Source organism: Durio zibethinus, chromosome 12 (assembly GCF_047325235.1).
Source record: "Durio zibethinus cultivar Kanyao isolate XHJ-2024 chromosome 12, ASM4732523v1, whole genome shotgun sequence".
In the NCBI taxonomy this organism is placed as follows: Eukaryota; Viridiplantae; Streptophyta; class Magnoliopsida; order Malvales; family Malvaceae; genus Durio; species Durio zibethinus.
In genome coordinates, this window is record NC_143173.1 from 20191826 (window position 1) to 20217607 (window position 25782).

Below are 25782 nucleotides of genomic sequence, written 5' to 3' on the forward strand. Positions count from 1 at the left end.
TACTACTGTGTAAGTTCTAAAGGCAAAAGATTCCCAAAATCTTTTGACATATCATTCCATAAAAATGGTACGTGATTATATGGTGAAAAATTTTGAACATTTTTTGCAATTATTTTTAAAATGATTTTATTGGTAATAAAAATGTAAAAATTAAATCCATTATAATTAAGATACCAAAGGTCACCTCATTTTTTTAGGTTAGTTTAGTTCGATAATGGGATGCCAATTTGAAGATACAATAGTCATCGTGATTTTTTCTCCTTCGATTTTATTTGTATGTTTCTTATTGATTTTTTGGTTAAATAAATTTAATTTTAAAATTTTTTTTAAAAACATTATATTCAATCAAAGTTTTTTTAAATATATTTTAAAAATTTTGAAACTCAAATTTATAATTTTTAATAAAAATAATCAAAATCGAGTTAATTTAATTAAAATGTCAATAACAAAACAAAATTGAGTAGGAAAAATATATTATAAAATATAATGAAATCCCTCACATGGTAGTTGGATTTTTTAAAAGTACTTCTTATAATTTTTTTTTCAAATTTTTAGATGTTTCAAAATTATGTTATATATGTTTTAAATATCTAAAATTTTTATTTTTATATTTTAAAATTATTTTTATGATTTTTTTATTTTTGATATTAAAAATCATAAAACTTTAATTTTATAAAAAAATTTAAAATTTAATATTAAATATATTAAAATTAAAAAAAAATTTTAACTCCATAAAAATAAAACATAACAAATATTTTTTTAAAAAATAATAGTCGAAGGCTCCACGTGTTAGTATGACCCAAGTCTATTTTTTTTTTTTTATAACTAAAAAAATATTAACCCTTTTCTGTTTTCCAGGAAAGCGACTCTCACACAGCTAATTTTCAAAGTATTTCAATTCTGGTAGTTACCATCTGACACGAGTATTCTTGAAAAAAAGTGAGGTTCTTTAATTTATTTATTATATTATTATTTTTGAACGGGAGTGAGGTTCCTCCTTCACATGGAGACGAACGAGTTGGGACAAATTTGCATTGTCCATCTCAATTATTCAAACTCAGACATTATTTTACACCACTGTCATTGATACTGCATTTAAAACCCTAGTGCAAGTGCGTTCAAAAAATTAATGTGGGTCCAATATTGACTTGTAAAAGATTCCGTAAATCAATCAGCAAAAGAAGGAAAGAGAACAAAAATCATCTAATACAAACAATTCATCTTTACCCAGCTTCATTACTTACTGCTAGCTCAAACTCTTTTCTCAGCTTCCTCCAATCTTATTTCTTCCCCTAATTTCTTCCAACTACGCAATCCAACCATGTCTTTGTTTAGCGAAGCCTTGTCCGCTATACGAGAAGTTGCTCTCTCCAAGTTCTTTGACTATCTCCTAGACAAGTTGGGTTCCTTTGAATTCTTTCAATTTGCCAGTGAAAAGCAGATTCAAGAGGAGCTTGAGAAGTTGAAGAAGGAATTGCTGGAGATTCGTGCGTTGCTTGATGATGCTGAGGAGGGGCAGATCAAAGATCAATCTGTGAAAATTTGGTTGTCAGACCTCCAAAACATGGCATACGATGTGGATGACATTGTGGACGAGGTTGAAACCGAAATTGCCAAGCGCAATTTGAAGTTGGAACGTCATGGTAGCTCAAGTAAGAAGCCCAGACTTGATACATTCAACGATGTTTTCTGTAACAGTGACATGATGTCAAAGGTAAAAGATATCACTTCCAGATTGAAAGATTTAGAGCCTCAAAAAAATAAGCTGCAACTGAGAATGATTCACTGCTCGAAATCCAACAGAATAAAAGAAAGGCAGCAGCCTACTTCTCTGGAGATCGAAACTCAGGTGTATGGCAGAGACAAAGACAAGAAGACAATACTTGAATTGGTCTTCAACGGTGATGATGACGGAAAATTTGTGATTCCCATCGTTGGAATGGGAGGGATCGGTAAGACAACCTTGGCCCAACTTGTTTACAATGATGCTACCGTTCACGATCATTTTGATCTCAAAGCATGAGTTTGTGTTTCTGATGATTTTGATGTCACAAGAATAACAAAAGCAATTTTCCAAGCAGTCAGTTCAGAGCCATGTAATGACAATGATTTGAATTCTCTTCAAGAAAAATTGAAGAATAAGTTGTCAGGGAAAAATTTTTTGATTGTTTTGGATGATGTCTGGAATGAGAATTATCATGACTGGACGATTTTACAATCTCCTTTTCTAGCAAGGACTCCGGCAAGCAAAATTATCGTGACAACAAGAAGTCTTGATGTTTCATCTGCAATGGGTGCTTCTTTTGCTCATTCTTTGGAAGTTTTGTCAGAAGATGATTGTTTGTCTGTATTTGCTCAACATGCATTGGGAGCAAAGGGATTTGAAGGACATCCAAATCTAAAAGAAGTTGCTAAGAAAATAGTGAGAAAGTGTAAAGGCTTGCCTTTGGCTGCTAAAACCCTTGGAGGCTTGGCTCGTACTGATATTGACCCTGATGCTTGGGGGAAAATATTGGAGAGTGAGATATGGAAGCTATCAGACCATCGGTTTGACATAATTCCGGCTCTCCAATTGAGTTACCATCATCTTCCTCCACATTTGAAGCGGTGCTTCGCATATTGCTCCATTCTTCCTAAGGACTATGAATTTCAAGAGAGAGAAATAATCTTGTTATGGAGGGCAGAGGGCTTTTTACAAGAAGCAAGAGATAAGCATAGCATTGAAGATCTAGGCCACAAGTATTTTAGAGATCTGGTATCAAGGTCTCTTTTGCAAATATCAAACAAAGATAGATCTCGATTTGTTATGCATGACCTCATCAATGATTTGGCTCAATCAGTTGCCGGAGAAATATGCTTCAGAATAGAGGGTAATCAGCAAATTTCAAAGCACGCTCGCCACTTGTCTTACATTGGTGGTCGGTATGATGGCATCAAAAAATTTAAGGGCATCAAAGAAGCGCAGCATTTACGTACTTTTTTGCCATTTAGGCTGTCAAATTATTGGAGTTGCTTTGTAACCAATAATGTTCTAACACATTTGTTGCCAATTTTGGGATGCCTAAGGGTGCTTTCTTTGAGAGGGTATCAAATCTCGAAGTTGTCAGATTTTATTGGAGATTTAAAACACTTACGGTACCTAGATTTTTCTCGCACTCATATTAAATGCTTGCCGGAGTCCGTAAGTACCCTCTATAATTTAGAAACCCTTCTATTAAGGGAGTGTGAGATGCTTGAAAAGCTACCTTCAGATATGGAAAACCTAGTCAACCTATGTTATCTTGATATCACAGGTGCAAATAAATTAGAAGGCATGCCAAGTAATATTTGCACGCTAAGTGATCTTCAAACACTATCCAATTTTGTTTTGCAAAAGGGCAAAGGATGTCAAATAAGGGAGCTAGATGGTTTATCAAATCTCAAGGGTCAACTTTGTATTTCAGGGTTGGAGAATGTGGTTGAAACTCAAGATGCATTGAAGGCTAAGTTACATGAGAAATCAGGACTGGATAAGTTAGAATTGATGTGGAGTTAAGACTTTGGGAATAGAAATGGAGTAATCGAGACAGAAGTGTTGCATTTGCTTCGTCCTTCAGAAAAACTTAAGGAGCTTCGCCTCAAGTGCTATTATGGTGTGAGGTTGGTGGAATGGATAGGAGATTCTTCATTCAATAAATTACTATCTTTATGTCTTGAATATTGTCCAAATTGCACATCATTGCCATCAATTGGGCAATTGCCATTGTTGAAAAAATTATGCATCAAGGGATTGGACAATGTAACTAGTGTGGGGGCTGAGTTATTTGGAAAGAATGCATCAAATGCATTTCCTTCATTGGAGACTTTAGAATTTGAAAACATGCCTAAATGGGAGAATTGGAACTTTCGTGAAGTTAATGAGGAAGCTAAGAAGTTTTCTAATCTTCGTGAGCTTCGTATTGTGAATTGTCCGGAACTGTTGGGGAGTATACCAGAAAATCTTCTTTCGTTGGAGAAACTTGTGATTTGTGATTGTGAGAAATTGGTGATTTCAATTCAAAACCTTCCAATGCTTTCAGAATTGAATGTTCAAGGGTGCCAGGAGGTAGTGTATAAAGGTTTTGTAGACGGCAGCTCATTAAAAAGGGTATGTTTTTCAGGAATTCCCAAGTTTACTTGTGCAGCAGAATGGTTGACGTTAGGATCAATAAAAGTGGAATCCCTTAAGATCGAAGATTGTGAGGAATTGTGCTCTTTGCAAGAGAACAGTTGGGGATTGCTAACTCAGTCGATGTCACTTGGTGAATTGAGAATTGGAAAGTGGTCGCAACTTGTCTCCATAGGGGCAGAGGAGAAAAGAGAAGAATTGATGCATTTGAAGATCCCTTGCACCATTCAAAAACTGACAATAAGGAATTGTGAAAGGTTAGAAAAGCTATCAACAACCTTGAACTATGTCTCATCGCCTAGGGTGCTAAAGCTTAGGTCTTGCCCAAATCTGATTTCTCTTTCAAACAACAAATTGCCTTCGAATCTAAAAACCCTAGACATTAGTGATTGTGAAAATTTACGGTGTTTGTTGGAAGAGGGAGAGAATGTTAACCTCAGCAGTGCATGTCTTCTTGAACGGTTGTCTGTTAGCAGTTGTCCATCTCTGATTTCTCTTTCAAACAACAATTTGCCTTCGAATCTCAAAAGCCTAGAGATTATTCATTTTAAAAATTTACGGTGTTTGTTGGAAGAGGGAGAGAATGTTAACCTCAGCAATGCAGGTCTTCTTGAGACGTTGTATGTTAACGATTGTCCATCTCTGGTATCTTTATCATCAAGAGAGAAGTTACCCAGGAGGCTTGAACGACTGTCAATAGTCAGTTGTGAAAAGCTAGAGTTCATAGCTCAAGAAATTCAAGATAACTCTTCTCTTGAAAGTATTAGGATCCTTGGGTGTAGTATTAAGTATTTACCTCAAGGCCTGAACAAGCTCAGCCATCTCCAGTCCATAGCCTTATATGCTTGTTCAAATTTGGTTTCCTTTCCAGAAAGTGGTTTGCCCACCTCAAACCTCAAAGTCCTCCGCCTCAGTTCCTGTGAAAAACTCCAAGCTCTGCCCGACAGTATACACAACCTCAGCTGTCTAGAACAACTAGAAATAGAAAATTGCTCAAGTCTGACATCCTTCCCAGAAGAGGGCATTCCTACTAATCTCAAAAGACTTACCATCAAAGGACCCAATATTTGTAAGCCACTAATTGATTGGGGATTGCATAGACTCACTTCTCTTAAATCTCTCTGTATAGAAAATGGATGTCCCGATGCAGTGTTGTTTCCACAAGAAGAGATAGGAATGACGCTGCCCTGCTCTCTCACCTCTCTCGTCATCAGCAATTTCCCAAAACTAGAAACCCTAACCTCCATGGGCTTTCAGGACCTCACCTCTCTGGAGTTCTTGTACATCGATTTTTGCCCAAACCTCAAGTGTCTCCCGGAAAAGAAGATGCTTTCTTCGCTTTTGCAGCTAGATATCTGGGGTTGTCCAGTGCTAAAAGAACGGTGTGAAAAGGATAAAGGATCAGAGTGGTTCAAGATTGCCCATATACCTTGTGTGAAAATTGATAACAGATACATCTATGATTCCGGCTAATTCTGTTTCGGAGGATAAGGGTTCAGACAATAATTCTTCAGAACAGCAAAGTTGACAAGAAAAGAGTTAAGGACTCAAAGTCGCAGGTAAGTCAATTTCAAATTTATTATAAACCCTTACAAAATTTTTTAATTATTATAATGTTCCTTACAAATTCAAATTTATACACTAAAGATAAAGGAAAACACTTTCAATTTTATTTTATTAATCTTGAGGCATTTAATTATTTTTAGGTTCATGGTCCTTCGATTTTTTTTGCATTAATTCAAAAAAAATTGAGATTTTTGGTTATTTTCGCAGGATATGATACTAACCACGACCTTATCTACAAAATGCTTGTTGTCTGTTGAGTGTAAAGATTGAAGTTGCAGAAAGGGATTTCACATAGGTCTCCTTGGTGCTGGATGTTATATGGAGCAGAGGTTTATGAATTTTCTTTGGTATTTTTGGGTAAGTAAGTGATTTTTTTTTTCTATAAATAAAATCTTTTCATGGCAAACTATCCATACGTTGGCATTAAATTGACACCTTTGCCGCAAAAACCTACCAATTTTGATAACACAAGTAGTTTGGAGCATTGACACAAGTTTTATTTCTATGTTCAATCTAAATATTTACTATTTTGGAGCATTAGCAAATTTGTTTTTATCATATTAATCGTTGAATTGAAAATACGAAAGTAGAGGCTGGTCAAGTTAACCATGCCATTGTTATCCTTCTTTTAAACTGTGATTTAGTCTATTTGGTTTTTGTAGGACCTGCCAACTATGGATGTCTGGAAGGTTGAATGACCTGTGAGACCATAGCTGCAGTTGTGAAAATGACATTGGTTGCATCTGGAAACTTGAACTCATCTTCTTTAATCAATAGTTCCGGACTAGTATAACTAAAGGTTCTTTCATTTTATTGAAAAGAATCAGAAAATCCAGGTATGTCTTTTTGAAAACAATAATTTTTTCACGTTAACAATTTTTTTGGGATAATTTTACATGTTTTAGTTTCTTCTATAGCTATTGGACATGTAATTATTGGGAGTTATGATCCATCACTGCAACATTTTAAGACGCCCTCATTATTTGTTCTTGCAGCGTTCCTGTGCTCAATTGTGAAATAACGGCCTATCATCTATGAATACATGGATAAAAGATTCATCTATTACTTGAAGGTGGAAAAAAAACAATCATTTCATCTCATCAAGAAGAAAATGGCACAAGTAAAGAGTATAACTTCTTCCATATTTGTAATGAAACCTAAGTATGGAAGTTAAAAATTCCTTTTTATTCTTCTCTTTTACACCACTTTTAATAACCTTCATTATTTATATATTTATAATTGTACATTGCTAACAGAATGGTGCAAAGGAAGGTGATAAAGAACAAGAGTGTTTCAACATTGTCCACGTGTTCTTTTCCAAATTGATGATAGTTTCATATGTTATCAAGACGAATTTGACTAAAATCAGTTAGAGGATGTCCCAGGTATGACAATTTGGAAATGCATTGGAATAGTTGTAAAACTTAGAACTTTAGGAGGATTTTGGTCCACAATTATTTATGATATTGCATATAAAAAACAATTTTGAGAAATTTGCGTTGCTGGTGACCAAATCTTGCATATGTTACATGTGGCATACAAAAGTTCAGTAAATTTGGATATATATTTCAAAGATGAAATAGATTGTATATTCATCTATGATCCAGAGAAGTCAAATTGAAAGCTGCTAATATCTGAAAAGTCAAGGTAAGGATGAGGGGTTACAAGTTACATTATCCTTTGCTTATACTTAATGTTAGGTATTTCAATTTGGAAAAGCATTTCCCCTTTCTTCCTAATAGATTTCAAATTTCAAAAAACATTTTTGTTCATCTTGCTACCATTTTGAAACTTATACGAATATTATCATTGTTCATTTTTCAGGTATGTGCGGAGTCCATATCACTTGTCGCATAGATCTTTGTCAGGTGTCTGTCTTTCCTTTCAATTTGATTTTCATCCTTTTTCTAGCATGAAATGACATTAATTAGGACCTGCATCCCAACTTTGAGTTAGGAAAGAAGGAATACAGGCATTCATGGAAGTTGCAAAATGTGCGAGACAATGTAGATGGTAAGAAGCTAGTTTTATTTAATGTTCAGGTATTTAAGTATTTGTAGCTTCTTTTTGTACTTCAATTTCAGTAACTTCAGTCCAATTGCAGCTCAGTGAAGGTCTAGCAGCTGGTGCCATATTGAAAAAAGGTGTGAAAATGGATGATGGGAGGAAAAGATAGTAATTACCAACAGAATTAATACTTTTTCTGATACAATGGTAAAATTCAAAGATTTCTAATTCTGAAACCTTTGATAAGGTCTTTTATCCCTAAGTACTTCTTATTTGCATGTTAAATTACAAAACTTTATTATTAATTGCTTTAATTGATAGATATTTTAAAAACTCTTCTATGTTTTCATATCATTTGATTATTTCTCAGAGAAAGAGTATTTGTTCTTGTTGCATGTTGTTTAACCTATAGATTGCAAGTTCTAAGATATTGACATGAAACTTCTAATTTTTTCCATTTTTATCTTATAAGATTGTCATAAAACTTGAACCATGGAACTTAAAGAAGATAAAAAATGGTAAGTGGCAGTATATAACAGATACTGCTTCTTACCAGAACATGCAGTGCAGCACTTATATTGTTTCTTACTAGAACAACTGTACAGATGCATTGAGCTTATGCTTTTATGGAGAAGCTTCCCTGCCTGTGCCTCGATGTCTGAGAAATGTAGATACTGTACCAGCAGTGACATCGAACCTGGGCATCAGTAAGTGACACCATTGATGCAACAATTAAAAGAAACACCCATGCTTTTGCTCTTCTTTTCCATTAAACCGTCTTACCTGGTTGAGTTTTTCTTTGTAGTTAATCCATGCCATTGTTTAAAGCTGTCAATAAAAGCGGGTACCTTTTTGTTTGGAGACATGATATATCCAGGTTACAAGCATGTTAAACCACTTAGAAGGTAGCTAGTAACCAAGTACTGATATCTTGCTATATGATATTTGGTAGCATGGAGATGCCGATAATTATGATTTGCATCTGAAATTCAAATCTTGAAGAAATTATCTGAAGTAATCTTGATGTTTTGAAATTGATTTTGTGGGCAGTGTGCAAGGTTTACAAATTACAATCTGTGAACACAGCGATTCTGATAGCAGGCTAACTGAAGATAGAGATCAGGTATGGTTCAAATCTAAACAATATTTTGTTCCATCTGATTTGAACATGAGTAAATGAAAGTTCCAAACCATTAATCCTGCTTCTTGATATACAGGAATATTGAATGCTCCTTTCACCTAAAAGGACGAGGTAAATTTCTCTTGGATCTCTCTGTGGATACGGCTTTCTGGCGTATAAAAGGTTAGTTCTTTCTCCAAGACTTTTAAATGTTATCTATATTTACATAATTGAAAGAAAAATGGAGCATACCGAGCTTTGATTGACTTAAATACATGTTATCTTTTAAATACATGGAGGTTTAATTTGATTATTGATGTTGGTTGCTGTTCAAGTTGCAGAAGCTTTCGTTCTACAAAAGCAAATGAAGGAAGTTTAGAAATGCAGTGTTCAATTTATGTTAAAATAGCATAAAGGACAACTGGAAAAAGTGAAGGAACAGAGGTTGCAAGAACTATGACAGATAGAGTTGTTGCTCAATTGCTGCATGCGTGCCCTTCAGAAGGCCTCAGCAAGCACCTTAGAGAATCACACCTGCTAGAGAGGTTTCAATTAAAGCTTCATGAAAGACCAATAACCTTTGCAGTGGCAGTGTCAATATCAATTTCATAGAAGCAAAGCCTTGTTGGTAGCCCTGGGCATTGTGCTTATTGTACCACCTAAAGGATAAATAAACCCAGTTGCTATGCTGGCTCTCACATCCCTTATTGGTAAAGTTAAAAACACTTGGCGATCCTTTCTCCGAGGCATTTTGTAAAAATGAGTACTATGTTTTTGCCATGCAGATTGATAGATCAGAAAACCCTTGTCTGCTGTACATCTTGATCTGTTTCTCTGCCTGATTTGACAAAAAGAAAAGACGGTGATTGTAGCAGCAGGCTAACTCAAGTTTGAGATCAGGTATAGATCGAATCTAAACAATATTTTGTTCCATTTGATTTGAACATGAGTAAATCAAAGTTTGAAACCTTTAATCCTGTTCTGGAAATACAGGAATGTTGGATGCTTCTTTCATCTAAAAGGATGAGTTAAATTCTCTTTTGGATCTCTCTGGATTTAGCTTTCTTGCCTATAAAGGGACTGAAAAGGTTTATGAAGAGGTTAGTTCTTTCTCCAAGACTTTTACATGTTATCTATGTTTACATAATTGAAAGAGAAATGGAGCATACTAAGCTTTGATTGACTTTAATACATGTTATCTTTTAAATACATGGAGGTTTAATTTGATTATTGATGTTGGTCGCAGTTCAAGTTGCAGAAGCTTTTGTTCTACAAAAGCAAATAAAGGAAGTTTAGAGATGCAGATGGAATGAATTTGCAACAATCAGCTAATATTGGTAGCTAGAAGGACAATGCTACACTGATTTATCTGCTGACACTACCATTCACCATAGCCATGTGCAGCTTGATGGGCTACCATCAACTTCTCTTCCTCTAAGATTTGTTAATGGTGATACTAACATCAGTGGCACAATCATCCAAACCAGGAAAACAAAAATCCCTCCAAAAATGGTGATGTATTTTACTATTACTACATGGAAGATTAAACTGAAATCATCCAAAACTTTCTTTCTTGGTATGTAATCGGTTTGAACTTTGAAGTGATCTTTCTGTCTTCCCTTAACACATATGTTAATACAGATTCCAATTTGAACTTTGAAAGTTGATTTCATTTTCAGAAGAATTCTTGTCCCAAAGTTTGAAAAAGTTGTGCAGTCAAGGTTGTGACTAGATATAATTTTTGCTTCGAAAAAAATGAATAAATTTGTCAATACTTTTTTTATATGTTATAAGTGAACACTAAAAAAAAAAAAATCTTAGATCCACCATTAATTCAACCGTGCCAATTTTGGTTGAATGCACATATGTTAGACTATGTACAAAGTATAAGCTTTCCATTTAAACCCTGTGAATACTGAGGATGGCATTCTCTGCTCTAATGACCTTGCAATCACAACCTTTACATCATCAACTTACTTCTGCAAGTCATTAACAGCAACGCTAAATGCTTTTTGCTGTTGTTGAAACTGGGATCAGTTTCTTACGTTCTTTCTTCCACCCTCAGCAGCCAACAGCTTTTGTATAAGGAATTAAGCTGTCAGTCTATGCAGAACATAATTTTGAAAGTTCATTTTGTCCCATTTTGACAAGTTTATTCAATGATAATGTAAGATTCTTAAGGCATTGGAAGGTTAATTCCAATCTTCTATTCAGTGAGAACATTTTAAAGAAGTGTATGATTTATGCTTGTTTTTAGTCTGTACCATTGTTGAGGGTAGATTTCTTGCCCTAGAAATGCTACAATTATGGAACTAGAGAAGATTTAGTGCTCAATGCCTGAAAGAGATTAAAAGATCCCATTACATACAAGGAAGTTAGAAGCTTAGCACATAACCAGTATAAAAGATAACAAATACAAATAATATATAAGAATAATATAATAAAATGTGGACTCTGATATTAATTTAAAATTAATTTGTAATAAGTGATTGAAGAATCCAATTTGAATATAAAATCATTAAAAAACTAAATATTTAATATATGTAGGATAACATTGCTTTAACCCCTTTTCCATTAAAACTATTATATGAGTCATTGGTGAGGAATAATATGAATTATGGACACTTTTTATTATTTGCAGAACTTCCTCCTAATATCAGTAACCATTTAACCTTCTGAGGGATCATTCTACATCCAGCCCAAAATTAATACACTGTACGCTATGGACAGTGAGGACAATCTCTTGCAACTGAAATGAGAGCATTGTTTGTGCTAGACCAGTTTCTTGCAGCTATTTTTTTTTTTATTGAAACTTGCATTGGCATTGGGCCTCATAATTTGGAAGCCATTATCAAATCCTGTTATAGAACAGACGTCATGCTTATTATTTTCCACAATAATGACTCAAGTCCATGGGTCAAGTCATAAATGTCAGGATAGGAGCAGGCCTTGCTTGATTTGGGGACTTTTGGCAACCCATCAAGCTCATTAAATCGGTCCAATTACAATGATTTTTTGAAACGGTCCCTTCTCAAGGGCAATGGCCATTGAATTGGTTGCTGCCTCAAGAACAGATAATGTTTTGGCATTGCTGTTAATGCAATAGACTTTGATGTTCTAACATAACTGAAGTAGGCCGAGTGTGTATTGCAAACTCCCCAACGTGATCTGCCTGTTTGTTGTTCTTCCCTCCTGCAGGCAAAGGTAGATTTAAAGTTGATTGGCCCTGGAGGGAGATTGCTGCTTAGACTTGGAATGAAGAGAATGATAGGCTGATGCACTAATTTTCTCAAGAAAAACCTGTAAAAAAAGGTAAGAGAACTATTAAGAGAATAATTATAAGATACTAGTAGTTCTTATACACTACTCCAACTGACTAAATGAATTCTTCAAAATTTCCAACCCCAATCAGTCATCCATTTATAGAAAAAAATAGGCATATCAATCAGAAAGGCATGGAATAGATAGAATATTTTTTATTTTCATTTCGTATTCTTTATATTATATGTATTTTTGTATTCATATATAATAAGTATTTTAAATTCATTCACATTTTTATTTTTGTAAATATTTAATAGATATGTGTAATTTCGTACTTATAATTTTTATGTAATTTTTATAAATATATTTTAAATATAAATATATTAATTTTAATTAATTTAAAATTAAATTTATAATATTAAATAAAAAATTAATTTACTAAATATATATAAGATACACTTATAGAACATGTGCTATATATAAAAGTTTATGAAAAGGTTAGTTCTTTCTCCAAGACTTTTACATGTTATCTATATTTACATAAAGCAGAAATTATTGAATTATTACAAACCAAGGCTGAGTACAAAAAATGTTTGTTCTAGACTGAAAGAATGATAAAAGAAAAAAAAAGATTCAATTTTCTTCACAAAATATTCAACGTTACGTTAAAATAGCACAATGGACAATAGGGAAAAGTGAAGAAGCAGAGGTTCAAAGAGCCGTGACAGAGTTGTTGCTCAATCGCTTTTAAAATAAAAGGTTTTCCATGCAATTTGCTTTTAAAATACAATGTCCAGCCTCCATTATTTTTGTTTTCTACCCTTTAAAATTTTTGCAGCTTTTTGGATTATATCTATGCCTTTTATAATGCATGAGTTGTTTTTTTCCTATAGATTATTGTGTGTGCAGCCATAATTAAAAATCAGGTTTTGGTTTATTGGTTAAATGTGAATTTCATTAAATAACTAATCACACTTTCCAGATTTATTTATTCCTTTAGGAGTTGATCATATGCCAAACAAAAAAAATTTATAGAAGAATCATGTAAGTGAAAGACTTTTGGTATTGATTCCATGCATGATTATTTAATAAACATGATTATATGGTTATAACAAGTATGACCTACTCAATTCTAGAATATCATTTTTGTGTATAAAAAAATACTTTTTTTTTTTTTTGTAGTTGTATTAAATGTTCCAATTATTACCTATGTCGGACCAATAGTGGGGAGGATAGCATAAGTCTTGCTTCAAAAGCTAACCAGAAATACTGATTCACAACGGACATAATTTTTTAGAAGATAACCACGAACAGTCAATCTATACACCAATATTATTGCATAAAAAATTTACTACTAACTCTCTCATAAAGGGAAAATAATGTTTAAAGATACCAGAGCTCAAATTTTAACTTCTTGTACTTTATTATTTTCTTTCCTATTTAATTTTTATTTATCCAACAAAAGTTTAAATTTTTATGTAATAATTAAATTTGATAATCTAAAATATAACATAATAATATGATATGAATATAAAATATTAAAATAATATAATTTAAAATTTTAATAATAATTATATTTAAGTTTAATAAAATTAAAAATATATATTTTATAATTTTTTATCGATTTAAATTATAACATATAATTTTTATATAAAATATGATATTAATACATAAATTTTAATATTTTATATGTTAAAAATATACGAATTATTAAATCTAACAGTAATAAATAAAATTTATATATCTATATTATTAAATTACAGATATTTTTATAAAAAATATAAATTATATAAATTCATTTATTTATAATTATAAATGTATTAAAATAAAAACAATTATTTAAACAAAAGAATTAATAACAAACAATAATAGAATATATATACATATATATTATTTTTTAAAAATGTTTAAAGGATAAATAAATCCCAATTTTACTGTTTGTATTCGTATGAAAAATGAATTTTTACTCTTTTATTTTACATGGGATTTTTGTTCCGATGAGCTCATCACATGAAATTTTTTGATCAACCATGCGATCAAATTGGGCGACGGTTAATTCCCAAAGATTAAATCACAACAAAAGTCTAACATGGCCCCCACAATTTTATTACTATGAATTATGATAGGTGAATATGATATATAAAAAAAATACAATAAATAACTAATAATTTATATAAATGAAAAAAAATTTTGAAAATCAATTTTTTTTAAAATTTACAATTTCATGAAACAAACGTTCACAAAAAAAAAAAAAAACAATGAGAGGGTTTTCCTTTTTTTTACGGGCATCTTGTCACTAAGTTGTGCAGAGTTTTTGCACATAGGGAGACGTGGACGCTTTATATCCATTCGTGGATGCAGTAAACAATTACTGTATTTTTTAAAAAAAAAATTCAGTAAATAATCATATTTATTGTGTTATAAAATCTTCTGTAACAATATTTGACAATTATTATTTCATTTAAAGCATTCAAATGTAGTATTAAAGTAAAAAGGAAAATTTAAAAATATAAACTTTTTTAAAAAATTGTCAAATATTATTAATTTATAGTAAAATTTTTGAGATGTATTAAAAAGAAGTTAGGATGCAAATAATTGTCTTGAAAAAAAAAAAAAAAGTCGAGGTCGTTTTCCCACCAGAGTAAACTATTGTGCCAGCCAAATGGATATTTGGTGTCTTTTTGTGATTTTTTACACATTTTTTCATTATAATCGTAGCCTAATGAAAGCTTTAGATGAATTTAAATGCACGTTTAGGAAGGGAAAACAATGTTTAAAGAAAGTGAAATTTGATTATTTGATAGTAATTTTTTATTTTTTTAAATATTAAAATTAATAAAAATAATATTTAAATATCAATGTGAGTCCAATATTGACTTGTAAAAGATTCCCGAAATCAATCTAATACAAACAACTCATCTTTACCAAACTTCATTACTTGCTGCTAGCTCAAACTCTTTTCTCAGCTTTCTCTAATCTTGTTTCTTCCCCTAATTTCTTCCAACTACGCAATCCAACCATGTCTTTGCTTAGCGAAGCCTTGTCCGCTATACGGGAAGTTGTTGTCTCCAATTTCTTTGACTATCTCCTAGACAAGTTGGGTTCTTTTCAATTCTTTCAATTTCCCGGTGAAAAGCAGATTCAAGAAGAGCTTGAGAAATTGAAGAAGGAATTGCTGGAGATTCGTGCGTTGCTTGATGATGCTGAGGAGAGGCAGATCAAAGAACAATCTGTGAAAATTTGGTTGTCAGATCTCCAAAACATGGCATACGATGTGGATGACGTTGTGGACGAGGTCGAAACCGAAATTGCCAGGCGCAATTTGAAGTTGGAACGTCATGGTAGCTCAAGTAAGAAATCCAGACTTGATACATTCAATGATGTTTTCTGTAACAGTGACATGATGTCAAAGATAAAAGATATCACTTCCAGATTGAAAGATTTAGAGCCTCGAAAAAATCAGTTGCAACTGAGAATGATTGACTGCTCGAAATCCAACAGAATAAAAGAATTGCAGCAGCCTACTTCTCTGGAGATCGAAACTCAGGTGTATGGCAGAGACAAAGACAAGGGGACAATACTTGAATTGGTCTTCAACGGTGATGATAACGGAAATTTTGTGATTCCCATCGTTGGAATGGGAGGGATCGGTAAGACAACCTTGGCCCAACTTGTTTACAATGATGCTACTGTTCACGATCATTTTGATCTCAAAGCATGGGTTTGTGTTTCTGATGATTTTGATGTCACAAGAATAACAAAAGCAATTTTCCAAGCAGTCACTTCAGAGCCATGTAATGACAATGATTTGAATTCGCTTCAAAGAAAATTAAAGGAGACGTTGTCAGGGAAAAATTTTTTGATTGTTTTGGATGACGTCTGGAATGAGAATTATCATGACTGGACCATTTTACAATCTCCTTTTCTAACAAGGACTCCAGCGAGCAAAATTATCGTGACAACAAGAAGTTTTGCTGTTTCATCTGCAATGGGTGCTTCTTTTGCTCATTCTTTGGAAGTTTTGTCAGAAGATGGTTGTTTGTCTGTATTTGCTCAACATGCATTGGGAGCAAAAGATTTTGAAGGACATCCAAATCTAAAAGAAGTTGCTGAGAAAATAGTGAGAAAGTGTAATGGCTTGCCTTTGGCTGCTAAAACCCTTGGAGGCTTGGCTCGTACTGATGTTGACCTTGATGCTTGGGAAAAAATATTGGAGAGTGAGATATGGAAGCTATCAGACCATCGGTTTGACATAATTCCAGCTCTCCAATTGAGTTACCATCATCTTCCTCCACATTTGAAGCGGTGCTTTGCATATTGCTCCATTCTTCCTAAGGACTATGAATTTCAAGAGAAAGAAATAATCTTGTTATGGAGGGCAGAAGGCTTTTTACGGGAAGCAAGAGATAAACGTAGCATTGAAGATCTAGGCCACAAGTATTTTAGAGATCTAGTATCGAGGTCACTTTTGCAAATATCAAACCAAGATAGATCTCGATTTGTTATGCATGACCTCATCAATGATTTGGCTCAATCAATTGCCGGAGACATATGCTTTAAAATTGAAGGTGGTCAGAAAACTTTAAAGCACACTCGTCACTTATCTTACATTGGTGGCATGTATGATGGCATCAAAAAATTTATCGGCATTAGTGAAGCGCAACGTTTACGTACTTTTTTGCCATTTAGGCTTTCCAATTATATGCCTTGCTGGGTTACTAATGACGTTCTAACACATTTGTTGCCAAATTTGAAATGCCTAAGGGTGCTTTCTTTGGAAGGGTATCTAATCTATAAGCTGCCAGATTTTATCGGAGATTTAAAACACTTACGGTACCTAAATCTTTCTCGCACTTTTATTAAATGCTTGCCAGAGTCCATAAGTACCCTCTATAATTTAGAAACCCTTTTATTAAGTTGGTGTGTAGAGCTTGAGAAGCTACCTTCAGAGATGGAAAACCTAGTCAACCTATGTTATCTTGATATCACAGGTATAAATAGATTAGAAGGCATGCCAAGTAATTTTTGCAGACTAAGTGATCTTCAAACACTATCCAAATTTATTTTGCAAAAGGGCAAAGGATGTCAAATAAGGGAGCTAGGGGGTTTATCAAATCTCAAGGGTCAACTTTGTATTTCAGGGTTAGAGAATGTGGTTGAAGCTCAAGATGCACGGAAGGCTAAGTTACATGAGAAATCAGGACTGGATAAGTTAGAATTGATGTGGAGTGAAGACTTTAACAATAGAAATGGAGAAATCGAGACAGAAGTGTTGGATTTGCTTCATCCTTCAACAAAGCTTAAGGAGCTTGGCCTCAGGTGCTATTATGGTATGAGGTTGGTGAAATGGATAGGGGATTCTTCATTCAATAAGTTACTATCTTTGTGCCTTGAATTTTGTCCAAATTGCATATCATTGCCATCATTTGGGCAGTTGCCATTGTTGGAAAACTTAATAATCAAGGCATTGGATAATGTAACTAGTGTGGGAGTTGAGTTCTTTGGAAAGAATGCACCAAATGCATTTCCTTCATTGGAGACTTTAGAATTTGAAAACATGCTTAAATGGGAGAATTGGAACTTTTGTGAAGTTAACGAGGAAGCTAGGAAATTCCCTAAACTTCGTGAGCTTCGTATTGTGAATTGCCCAGAACTGTTGGGGAGTATACCGGAAAATCTTCCTTCTTTGGAGAAACTTGTGATTTCTTATTGTGAGAAATTGGTGATTTCAATTCAAAGCCTTCCAATGCTTTCAGAATTGGATATTGAAGGGTGCCACGGGATAGTGTATAAAGGTTTTGTAGATGACAGCTCATTAAAAAGAGTCTGTTTTTCAAGAATTCCCAAGTTTACTTGTGCAGCAGAATGGTTGACGTTAGGATCAATAAAAGTGGAATCCCTTAAGGTCGACGATTGTGAGGAGTTGTACTCTTTGCAAGAGAACAATTGGGGATTGCTAACTCAGTCGATTTCACTTGGTGAATTGAGTATTGGAAAGTGGTCACAACTTGTCTCCATAGGGGCAGAGGAGGAAAGAGAAGAATTGATGCAGTTAAAGATCCCTTGTACCATTCAAAAACTGACAATAAGGGATTGTGAAAGGTTAGAAAAGCTATCAAAAACTTTGCACTACGTATCATCACTTAGGGTGCTAGAGTTTTGGTCTTGCCCAAATCTGATTTCTCTTTCAAACAACAATTTGCCTAAGAATCTAAAAAGCCTAGTGATTATTGGTTGTACAAATATTCGGTGTTTGTTCGAAGAGGGAGAGAACGTTAACATCGGCAGTGTATGTCTTCTTGAGCATTTGAATATTAGCAGTTGTCCATCTCTGATTTCTCTTTCAAACAACAATTTGCCTTCAAATCTCAAAAGCCTAGCGATTATTGATTGTAAAAATTTACGGTGTTTGTTGGAAGAGGGAGAGAATATTAACCTCAGCAGTGCATGTCTTCTTGAACGGTTGTATGTTGACAATTGTCCATCTCTGGTATCTTTATCATCAAGAGGGGAGTTACCCACGAGGCTTAAACGACTTGAAATACACGATTGTGAAAAGCTAGAGTTCATAGCTCAAGAAATTCAAGATAACTCTTCTCTTGAAAGTATTATTATCCTTGGGTGTAGTAATATTAAGTATTTACCTCAAGGCCTGAACAGGCTCAGCCATCTCCAGTGCATAGACGTATGTATTTGTTCAAATTTGGTTTCCTTTCCAGAAAGTGGTTTGCCCACCTCAAACCTCAAAGTCCTCCGCCTCCGTTCATGTGAAAAACTCCAAACTCTGCCCGACGGTATTCACAACCTCAGCTGTCTAGAAGAATTAGAAATAAAAAATTGTTCAATTCTGACATCCTTCCCAGAAGAGGGCATTCCTACTAATCTCAAAAGTCTTACCATCAAAGGACCCAACATCTGTAAGCCACTAATTGATTGGGGATTGCATAGACTTACTTCTCTTAAATTTCTCTGGATAGAAAATGGGTGCCCCGATGCAGTGTTGTTTCCACAAGAAGAGATAGGAATGACGCTACCCTGCTCTCTCACCTCTCTCGACATCATCAATTTCCCAAAACTAGAAACCCTATCCTCCAAGGGCTTTCAGGACCTCACCTCTCTGGAGTTCTTGTCTATCGATTCTTGCCCAAACCTCAAGTCTCTTCCGGAAAAGAAGATGCTTTCTTCGCTTTTGCTGCTACTTATTCGGAGATGTCCAGTGCTAAAAGAACGGTGTGGAAAGGATAAAGGACCAGAGTGGTCCAAGATAGACCATATACCTTATGTGGAAATTGATAACAGATACATCTATGATTCCAGCTAATTCTGTTTCAGAGGATAATGGTTCAGACAATAATTCTTCAGGGCAGCAAAGTTGACAAGAAAGTTAACGACTCAAAGTCGTAAGTATGTCAATTTCAAATTTATTATAACCCTTACAAAATTTTTTTTTTATTATATTCCTTACAAATTCAAATTTATACACTAAAGAGAAAGGAAAACACTTGGAATTTATTTTATTAATCTTCAGACATTTAATTATTTTTACGTTCATAGTCCTTCGATTTTTTTGCATTAATTCAAAAAAAATTGAGATTTATGGTTATTTTTGCAGGATATGATATTAACTACGACCTTATCTACAAAATGCTTGTTATCTGCTGAGGGTAAAGATTGAACTTTCAGAAAAGGATTTTCTTTGGTTTTTTGGGTAAGTAAAGTGATTTTTTCTTTTTTCTATAAATAAAGTAATTTCATAGCAAACCATCCATGCTTTGGCATTAAATTGACACCTTTTACGCAAAAACCTACCAATTTTGATAACACACGTATAGCTCTTTCTATTTTCAATCCAAATATTTACTATTTTGGAGCATTAGCAAATTTGTTTTTATCATATTAATGGTTGAATTGAAATACTAAAGTAGAGGCTGGTCAAGTTGACCATGACATTTTTATCCTTCTTTTAAACTATGATTTAGTCTATTTGGTTTTTGTAGGACCTACCAACTATGGATGTCTGGAAGGTTGAATGATCCGTGAGACCATAGCTGCAGTTGTGAAAATAACATTGGTTGCATCTGGAAACTCATCTTCTTTAATCAATAGTTCCGAACTAGTATAACTAAAGGTTCTTTCATTTTATTGAAAAGAATCAGAAAATCCAGGTATGTCTTTTTGAAAACAATAATTTTTTCACGTTAACAATATTTTTGGGATAATTTTACATGTTTTAATTTCTTCTATAGTTATTGGACATGTAATTATTGGGAGTTATGATCCATCACTGCAACATTTTAAGACGCCCTTATTGTTTGTTCTTGCAGAGTTCCTGAGCTCAACTGTGAAATAACGGCCTATCATCTATGAATACATGGATAAAGGATTCATCTATTACTTGAAGGTGGAAAAAAAACAACCATTTCATCTCGCCGAGAAGAAAATGGCACAAGTAAAGAGTATACCTTCTTCCATATTTGTAATGAAACCTAAGTATGGAAGTTAAAAGTTCCTTTTTATTCTTCTCTTTTACACTACTTTTAATAACCTTCATTATTTATATATTTATAATTGTACATTGCTAATAGAATGGTGCAAAGCAAGGTGATAAAGAACAACAGTGGCTCAACACTGTCCACTTGCTCTTTTCCAAATTGATGATAGTTTCATCTGTTATCAAGAGGAACTTGACTGAAACCAATTAGACCCATGTATGACAATTTGGAAATGCATTGGAATAGTTGTAACACTTAGAACTTTAGGAGGATTTTGGTCCACAATTATATATGATATTGCATATAAAAAACAATTTTGAGAAATTTGCATTGCCAGTGACCAATTCTTGCATATGTTACATGTGGCATAGAAAGGTTTAGTTTAGTTGATTATATTTCAAAGATGAAATTGATTGTATATTCATCTATGATCCAGAGACGACAAATGGAAAGCTGTTTAATCTCTGAAAAGTAAAGGGAAGAATGAATGACTACAAATTTACATTATCCTTTGCTTATACTCAAGGTTAGGTATTTCAATTTGGAAAAGCTTTTCCACTTTCTTCCTAATGGATTTCCAATTCCAAAAAACAATGCTGTTCATCCTACTTCCATTTTGAAACTTATACGATATTATCATTGTTCATTTTTCAGGGTATGCGGGGAGTCTGTACCACCAGTCACATGGATCTTTATCTGGTGTCTGTCTTTCCTGTCAATTTGATTTTCATCCTTTTTGTAGTATGAAATGACATTAATTAGAACCTGCATCCCAACTTTGAGTTAGGAAAAAGGGAACTGATAATTATCTGTTTACAGGCATTCATTGAAGTTGCAGAATGTGCGAGACAGTGTAGATGGTAAGAAGCTAGTTTTATTTAATGTTCAGCTGTTTACATGTTTATAGCTTCTTTTTGTACTTCAATTTCAGTAATTTCAAACCAATTGGAGCTCAATGAAGGTCTACAAGCTAGTTCCATACTGAAACATGGTGTGAAAATGGATAATGGGAGGAAGAGATATTAATTACCAACAGAAATAATACTTTTTCTGATATAAAATTAAAAATTTTGCTAATTCTGAAACCTTTGATAAAGTCTTTTATTCCTAAATTACTTCTTATTTGCATGTTAAATTACAAAACTTTATTATTAATTGCTTTAATTGATAGATATTTTAAAAACTGTTTTATGTTTTCATATCATTTGATTATTTCTCAAAGAAAGAGTATTTGTTCTTATTGCATGTTGTTTAACCTATAGATTACAATTTCTAAGAAATTGATGTGAAACCTTTAATTTTTTTTCAATTTTTTTTATAAGATTGTAATAAAACTTGAACCAGGGAACTTAAAGAAGATAAAAAATGGTAAGTGGCAGTGCGGCACAGATACTGTTTCTTACCAGAACAGGCAATGCAGGACATATGTTGTTTCTTACCAGACCAACTGTACAGATGCATTGAGCTTATGCTTTATGGAGAAGCTTCCCTGCCTGTGCCTCAATGTCTGAGAAATGTAGATACTGTACCAGCAGTGACGTTGAACCTAGGCATCAGTATGTGACACCATTGATGCAATGACTAAAAGAAACACCTAAGCTTGTTCTCTTCTTTTCCACTAAACCATCTTAACTGGTTGAGTTTTTCTTTGTAGTCAATCCATGCCATTGTTTTAAGCCGTCGGTAAAAGTGGGTACTATTTTGTTTGGAGACATGATGTATCCTGGTTACAAGCATGTTAAACCACTTAAAAGGTAGCTAGTAACGAAATACTGATTTCTTGCTTTATGATTTTTGGTAGCATGGAGGTGCTGATAATTATGATTTGCTTCTGAAATTCAAATCTTGAAGAAAGTATCTGAAGTAATCTTGATGTTTTGAAATTGATTTTGTGGGCAGTGTGCAAGGTTTACAAATTACAATCTGTGTACATTGTGATTACTGTAGCAGGCTAACGCAAGTCGGAGATCAGGTATATTTCAAATCTAAACAATATTTTGTTCCATCTGATTTGAATGAGTAAATCAAAGTTCCAAACCATTAATCCTGCTTCTTGAAATACAAGAACTCTTGGATCTCCATGTGGATTTGGCTTTCTGGCCTATAAAAGGACTAAAAGGGTTTACGAAGAGGTTAGTAAATTCTACGAGACTTTTACATGTTATCTATATTTACATAAATGAAAGAGAAATGGACTGTACTAAGCTTTGATTGACTTAAATACATGTTATCTTTTAAATACGTGGAGGTTTAATTTGATTATTGATGTTCGTTGCAGTTCAAATTACAGAAGCTGTTGTTCTACAAAAGCAAATGAAGTTTAGAAATGCAAATACAAACAATTTGCAACAATCACCAAATCTAGGTAGGTAGAAGGACAATGCTACTCTGATTCCTCTGCTGCCACTACCATTCACCATAGCCTTGTGCAGCTTGATCGGCTAATATCAACTTCTTTGCCTTGATCAGAACTGAACTGATAAATGATGAGAGATAACAATGATACTAATATCAGTGGCACTGTCATATTGAATTTTCAATTTACTTTTTACTGTTTCATCTGCTTGGAAAATATTTTTATTTGCTTCGACTTGATATTTTATGAGATTATTTTTTAACTTTTCATGAGATTGTGTCTGTGTGCTAGGTGATGATTATGATTCAACTTAAAAACAGATCTACATATATAGATAATGTTCATAGATTCTCAAAATTCTTTAAAACACTCTTTTTGTCAATAACATTAGTAAATTTATCAATTTTTTTTTATCTGTTATAAGTGAACACTTTAATAAAAAAAATCTTATATCCGTCATTGATTCAACACTGCCAATTTTGGTTTAATGCACATATATTAGACTATGTACAAAGCATATGCCTTCCATTGTAACCCTGTGAAGACATGGGATGCCGTTCTCTGCTCTTATGGACCTTGCAATCACAACCATTACTTCATCAACTTACTTCGGCTAGTCCCAAGCAATGCTAAATGCATTTTGCTGTTGTTGAAACTGGGTTCAGCTTCTTACTTTCTTTTACACCCTCAGCAACCAAGAGCTTTGGCATAAAGAATTAAGCTGTCAATCTATACAGAATATAATTTTGAAAATTCATTTTGTCCCATTTTGAGAAGTTTGTTCAATGTTAATGCAATAGTCTCAAGGCATTGGAAGGTTAATTCTAATCTTGTATTCAGTGAAAACATTTTAAAAAATTATATGATTTATGTTTGTTTCTAGTCTGTTCCAATGTTGATGGTAGATTTTTTGCACTAGAAATGCTACAATTATGGAATTAGGAAAGATTTAGTGCTAACACTGTAAAAAAATTGAAGGGCCTCCATATTTAATATATGTAGGACTCTTATATCAATTTAAAATTAATTGCTTTTATTATTTGCAGAACTTCCTCCTTGTATCCATCCATAACCAGATAACCTTCTGTGATATCACTCTAGCCAGCCTAAAATTGCGATCTTGCAGGCTATCGACAGTGAGGGCAATCTCTTGCATCTGAAATGAGAGCATTGCTTGTGCTAGATCAGTTTCTTGCAGCCATTTTTTTTATGACTGAAACTTTCATTGGCATTGGGCCTCATAATTTGGAACCCATTTTCAAATCCTATCATATATCAGATGTCATGCTTTATGATTTTTCACAATAATGACTGAAGTCCATGGGTCAAGACAGAAATGTCAGGATAGGAGCAGGGCTTGCTTGACAGCCCAACGTCCTTGACTTGGGGACTAATGGGCACCCATCACGCTCATTAAATCTGTCAACTTGCGCTTATTTTTTGAAATGGTCCCTTCTCAAGGACAATGGCCATTGAATTGGTTGCTGCCTCAAGAACAGATAATGTTTTGGCATTGCTGTTAAAGTGTTAATACAATAGACTTTGATGTACTAACATAACTGAAGTAGGCCAAGTGTGTATTGCAAACTCCCTAACTTGATGTGTTTGTTTGTTGTTCTTCCTTGTTGCATATGCAAAGATAGATTTACAGTTGATTGGCCCAGAGGGAGATGGACGGTTAAATTTGGAATAAAGAGAATGATAGGCTGATGCATTAATTTCCTCGAGAGGAACTTTTATGAAAAAAGGTAAGAGAACTATTAAGGGAATAATTATAAGATACACTAACCAAACTTAGTAAATAAATTCTTCAAAATTTCCAACCCCAATCAGTCATCCATTTATAGGAAAAAATAAGCATATCAATTAGTAAGGCATGGAATAGATGGAATATTTTTTATTTTCATTTCGTGTTTTTTATATTATATTTCTTTTTACATTCATACGTAATGAATATTTTAAATTCATTCACATCTTCATCCTTGTAAGTATTTAATAGATATGTGTAATTTCATAGTTATAACTTTTATATAATTTTTTATAAATAAATATTTTAAATATAAATATGTTAATTCTAATTAATTTAAAATAAAATTTATATTATTAAATAAAAAATTAATTTATTAAATATATTAAATATATATAGAATATAGGTATGGAGCATGTGTTATATATAAAAATTTATGAAGAGCTTAGTTCTTTCTCCAAGACTTTTACATGTTATCTATATTTACATAATTGAAGGAGCAGAAATTATTGAATTATTACAACCCGACTCTGAGTACAAAAAATGTTTATTCTAGACTGAAAGAGATGATAAAAGAAAAAGAAAAAGATTCAATTTTCTTCACAAATATTCAACTTTATGTTAAAATAGCACAATGGACAATAGTGAAAAGCGAAGGAACAGAGGTTCAAAGAACTGTGACAGACTTGTTGCTCAATCGCTTTTAAAATAAAAGGTTTTCCATGCAATTTGCTTTTAAAATACAATGTCCAGCCTCCATTATTTTTTTCTATACCTTTTAAACTTGTTGCAGGTTATATCTATGCCTTTCATGATGTATGCCTTGTTGCAGGTTATGTCAATCAGTAAGGCATGGATTATATCTATCCCTTTTATAATGTAGGAGTTGTTTTTTTTTCCTATAGATTATTGTGTGCTCCAGCCATAATTATAAATCAGGTTTTGGTTTACTGGTTTCATGTGAATTTCATTTAATAACTAATCACACTTTCCGGAATTATTTATTCCTTTGGGAGTTGATCACACGCAAAAAAAAAAAAAAAAAAGGTTACAAAAAAATCAAGTAGGTGAAAGACTTTTCGGTCT

The 25782-nt window shown here is 33.2% G+C and overlaps 1 protein-coding gene and 1 pseudogene across 18 annotated transcripts; both read left to right on the forward strand.

Annotated features, from left to right (window-relative positions):
- Positions 1-1227: 1227 nt before the first annotated feature.
- LOC111296098 (putative disease resistance RPP13-like protein 1) lies at positions 1228-10507 on the forward strand (annotated as a pseudogene). Its single transcript, XR_016326079.1, has 16 exons — positions 1228-5706; positions 5921-6070; positions 6376-6549; positions 6709-6874; positions 6970-7098; positions 7538-7581; positions 7670-7726; positions 7818-7927; positions 8326-8427; positions 8526-8625; positions 8771-8843; positions 8938-9023; positions 9182-9550; positions 9626-9740; positions 9834-9940; positions 10087-10507. The product of XR_016326079.1 is annotated as a putative disease resistance RPP13-like protein 1 (transcript).
- Positions 10508-14961: 4454 nt separating this feature from the next.
- LOC111298028 (putative disease resistance RPP13-like protein 1) lies at positions 14962-23218 on the forward strand. Of its 17 annotated transcripts, none has more exons than XM_089741054.1 (13): positions 14962-19505; positions 19714-19809; positions 20099-20266; positions 20426-20557; positions 21030-21119; positions 21248-21292; positions 21413-21453; positions 21938-21961; positions 22049-22149; positions 22248-22347; positions 22493-22565; positions 22659-22725; positions 22872-23218. In XM_089741054.1, the coding sequence occupies exon 1, from the start codon at positions 15121-15123 to the stop codon at positions 19420-19422; it is 4302 nt and encodes a 1433-aa protein (XP_089597180.1). In that variant the 5' UTR covers positions 14962-15120; the 3' UTR covers positions 19423-19505; positions 19714-19809; positions 20099-20266; positions 20426-20557; positions 21030-21119; positions 21248-21292; positions 21413-21453; positions 21938-21961; positions 22049-22149; positions 22248-22347; positions 22493-22565; positions 22659-22725; positions 22872-23218. The 17 variants fall into 17 exon arrangements, with proteins under 17 accessions (XP_089597180.1, XP_089597179.1, XP_089597178.1 ...); XM_089741053.1 differs by having other exon boundaries at positions 20426-20550; positions 21916-21961; XM_089741052.1 differs by having other exon boundaries at positions 20426-20550.
- Positions 23219-25782: the final 2564 nt, after the last annotated feature.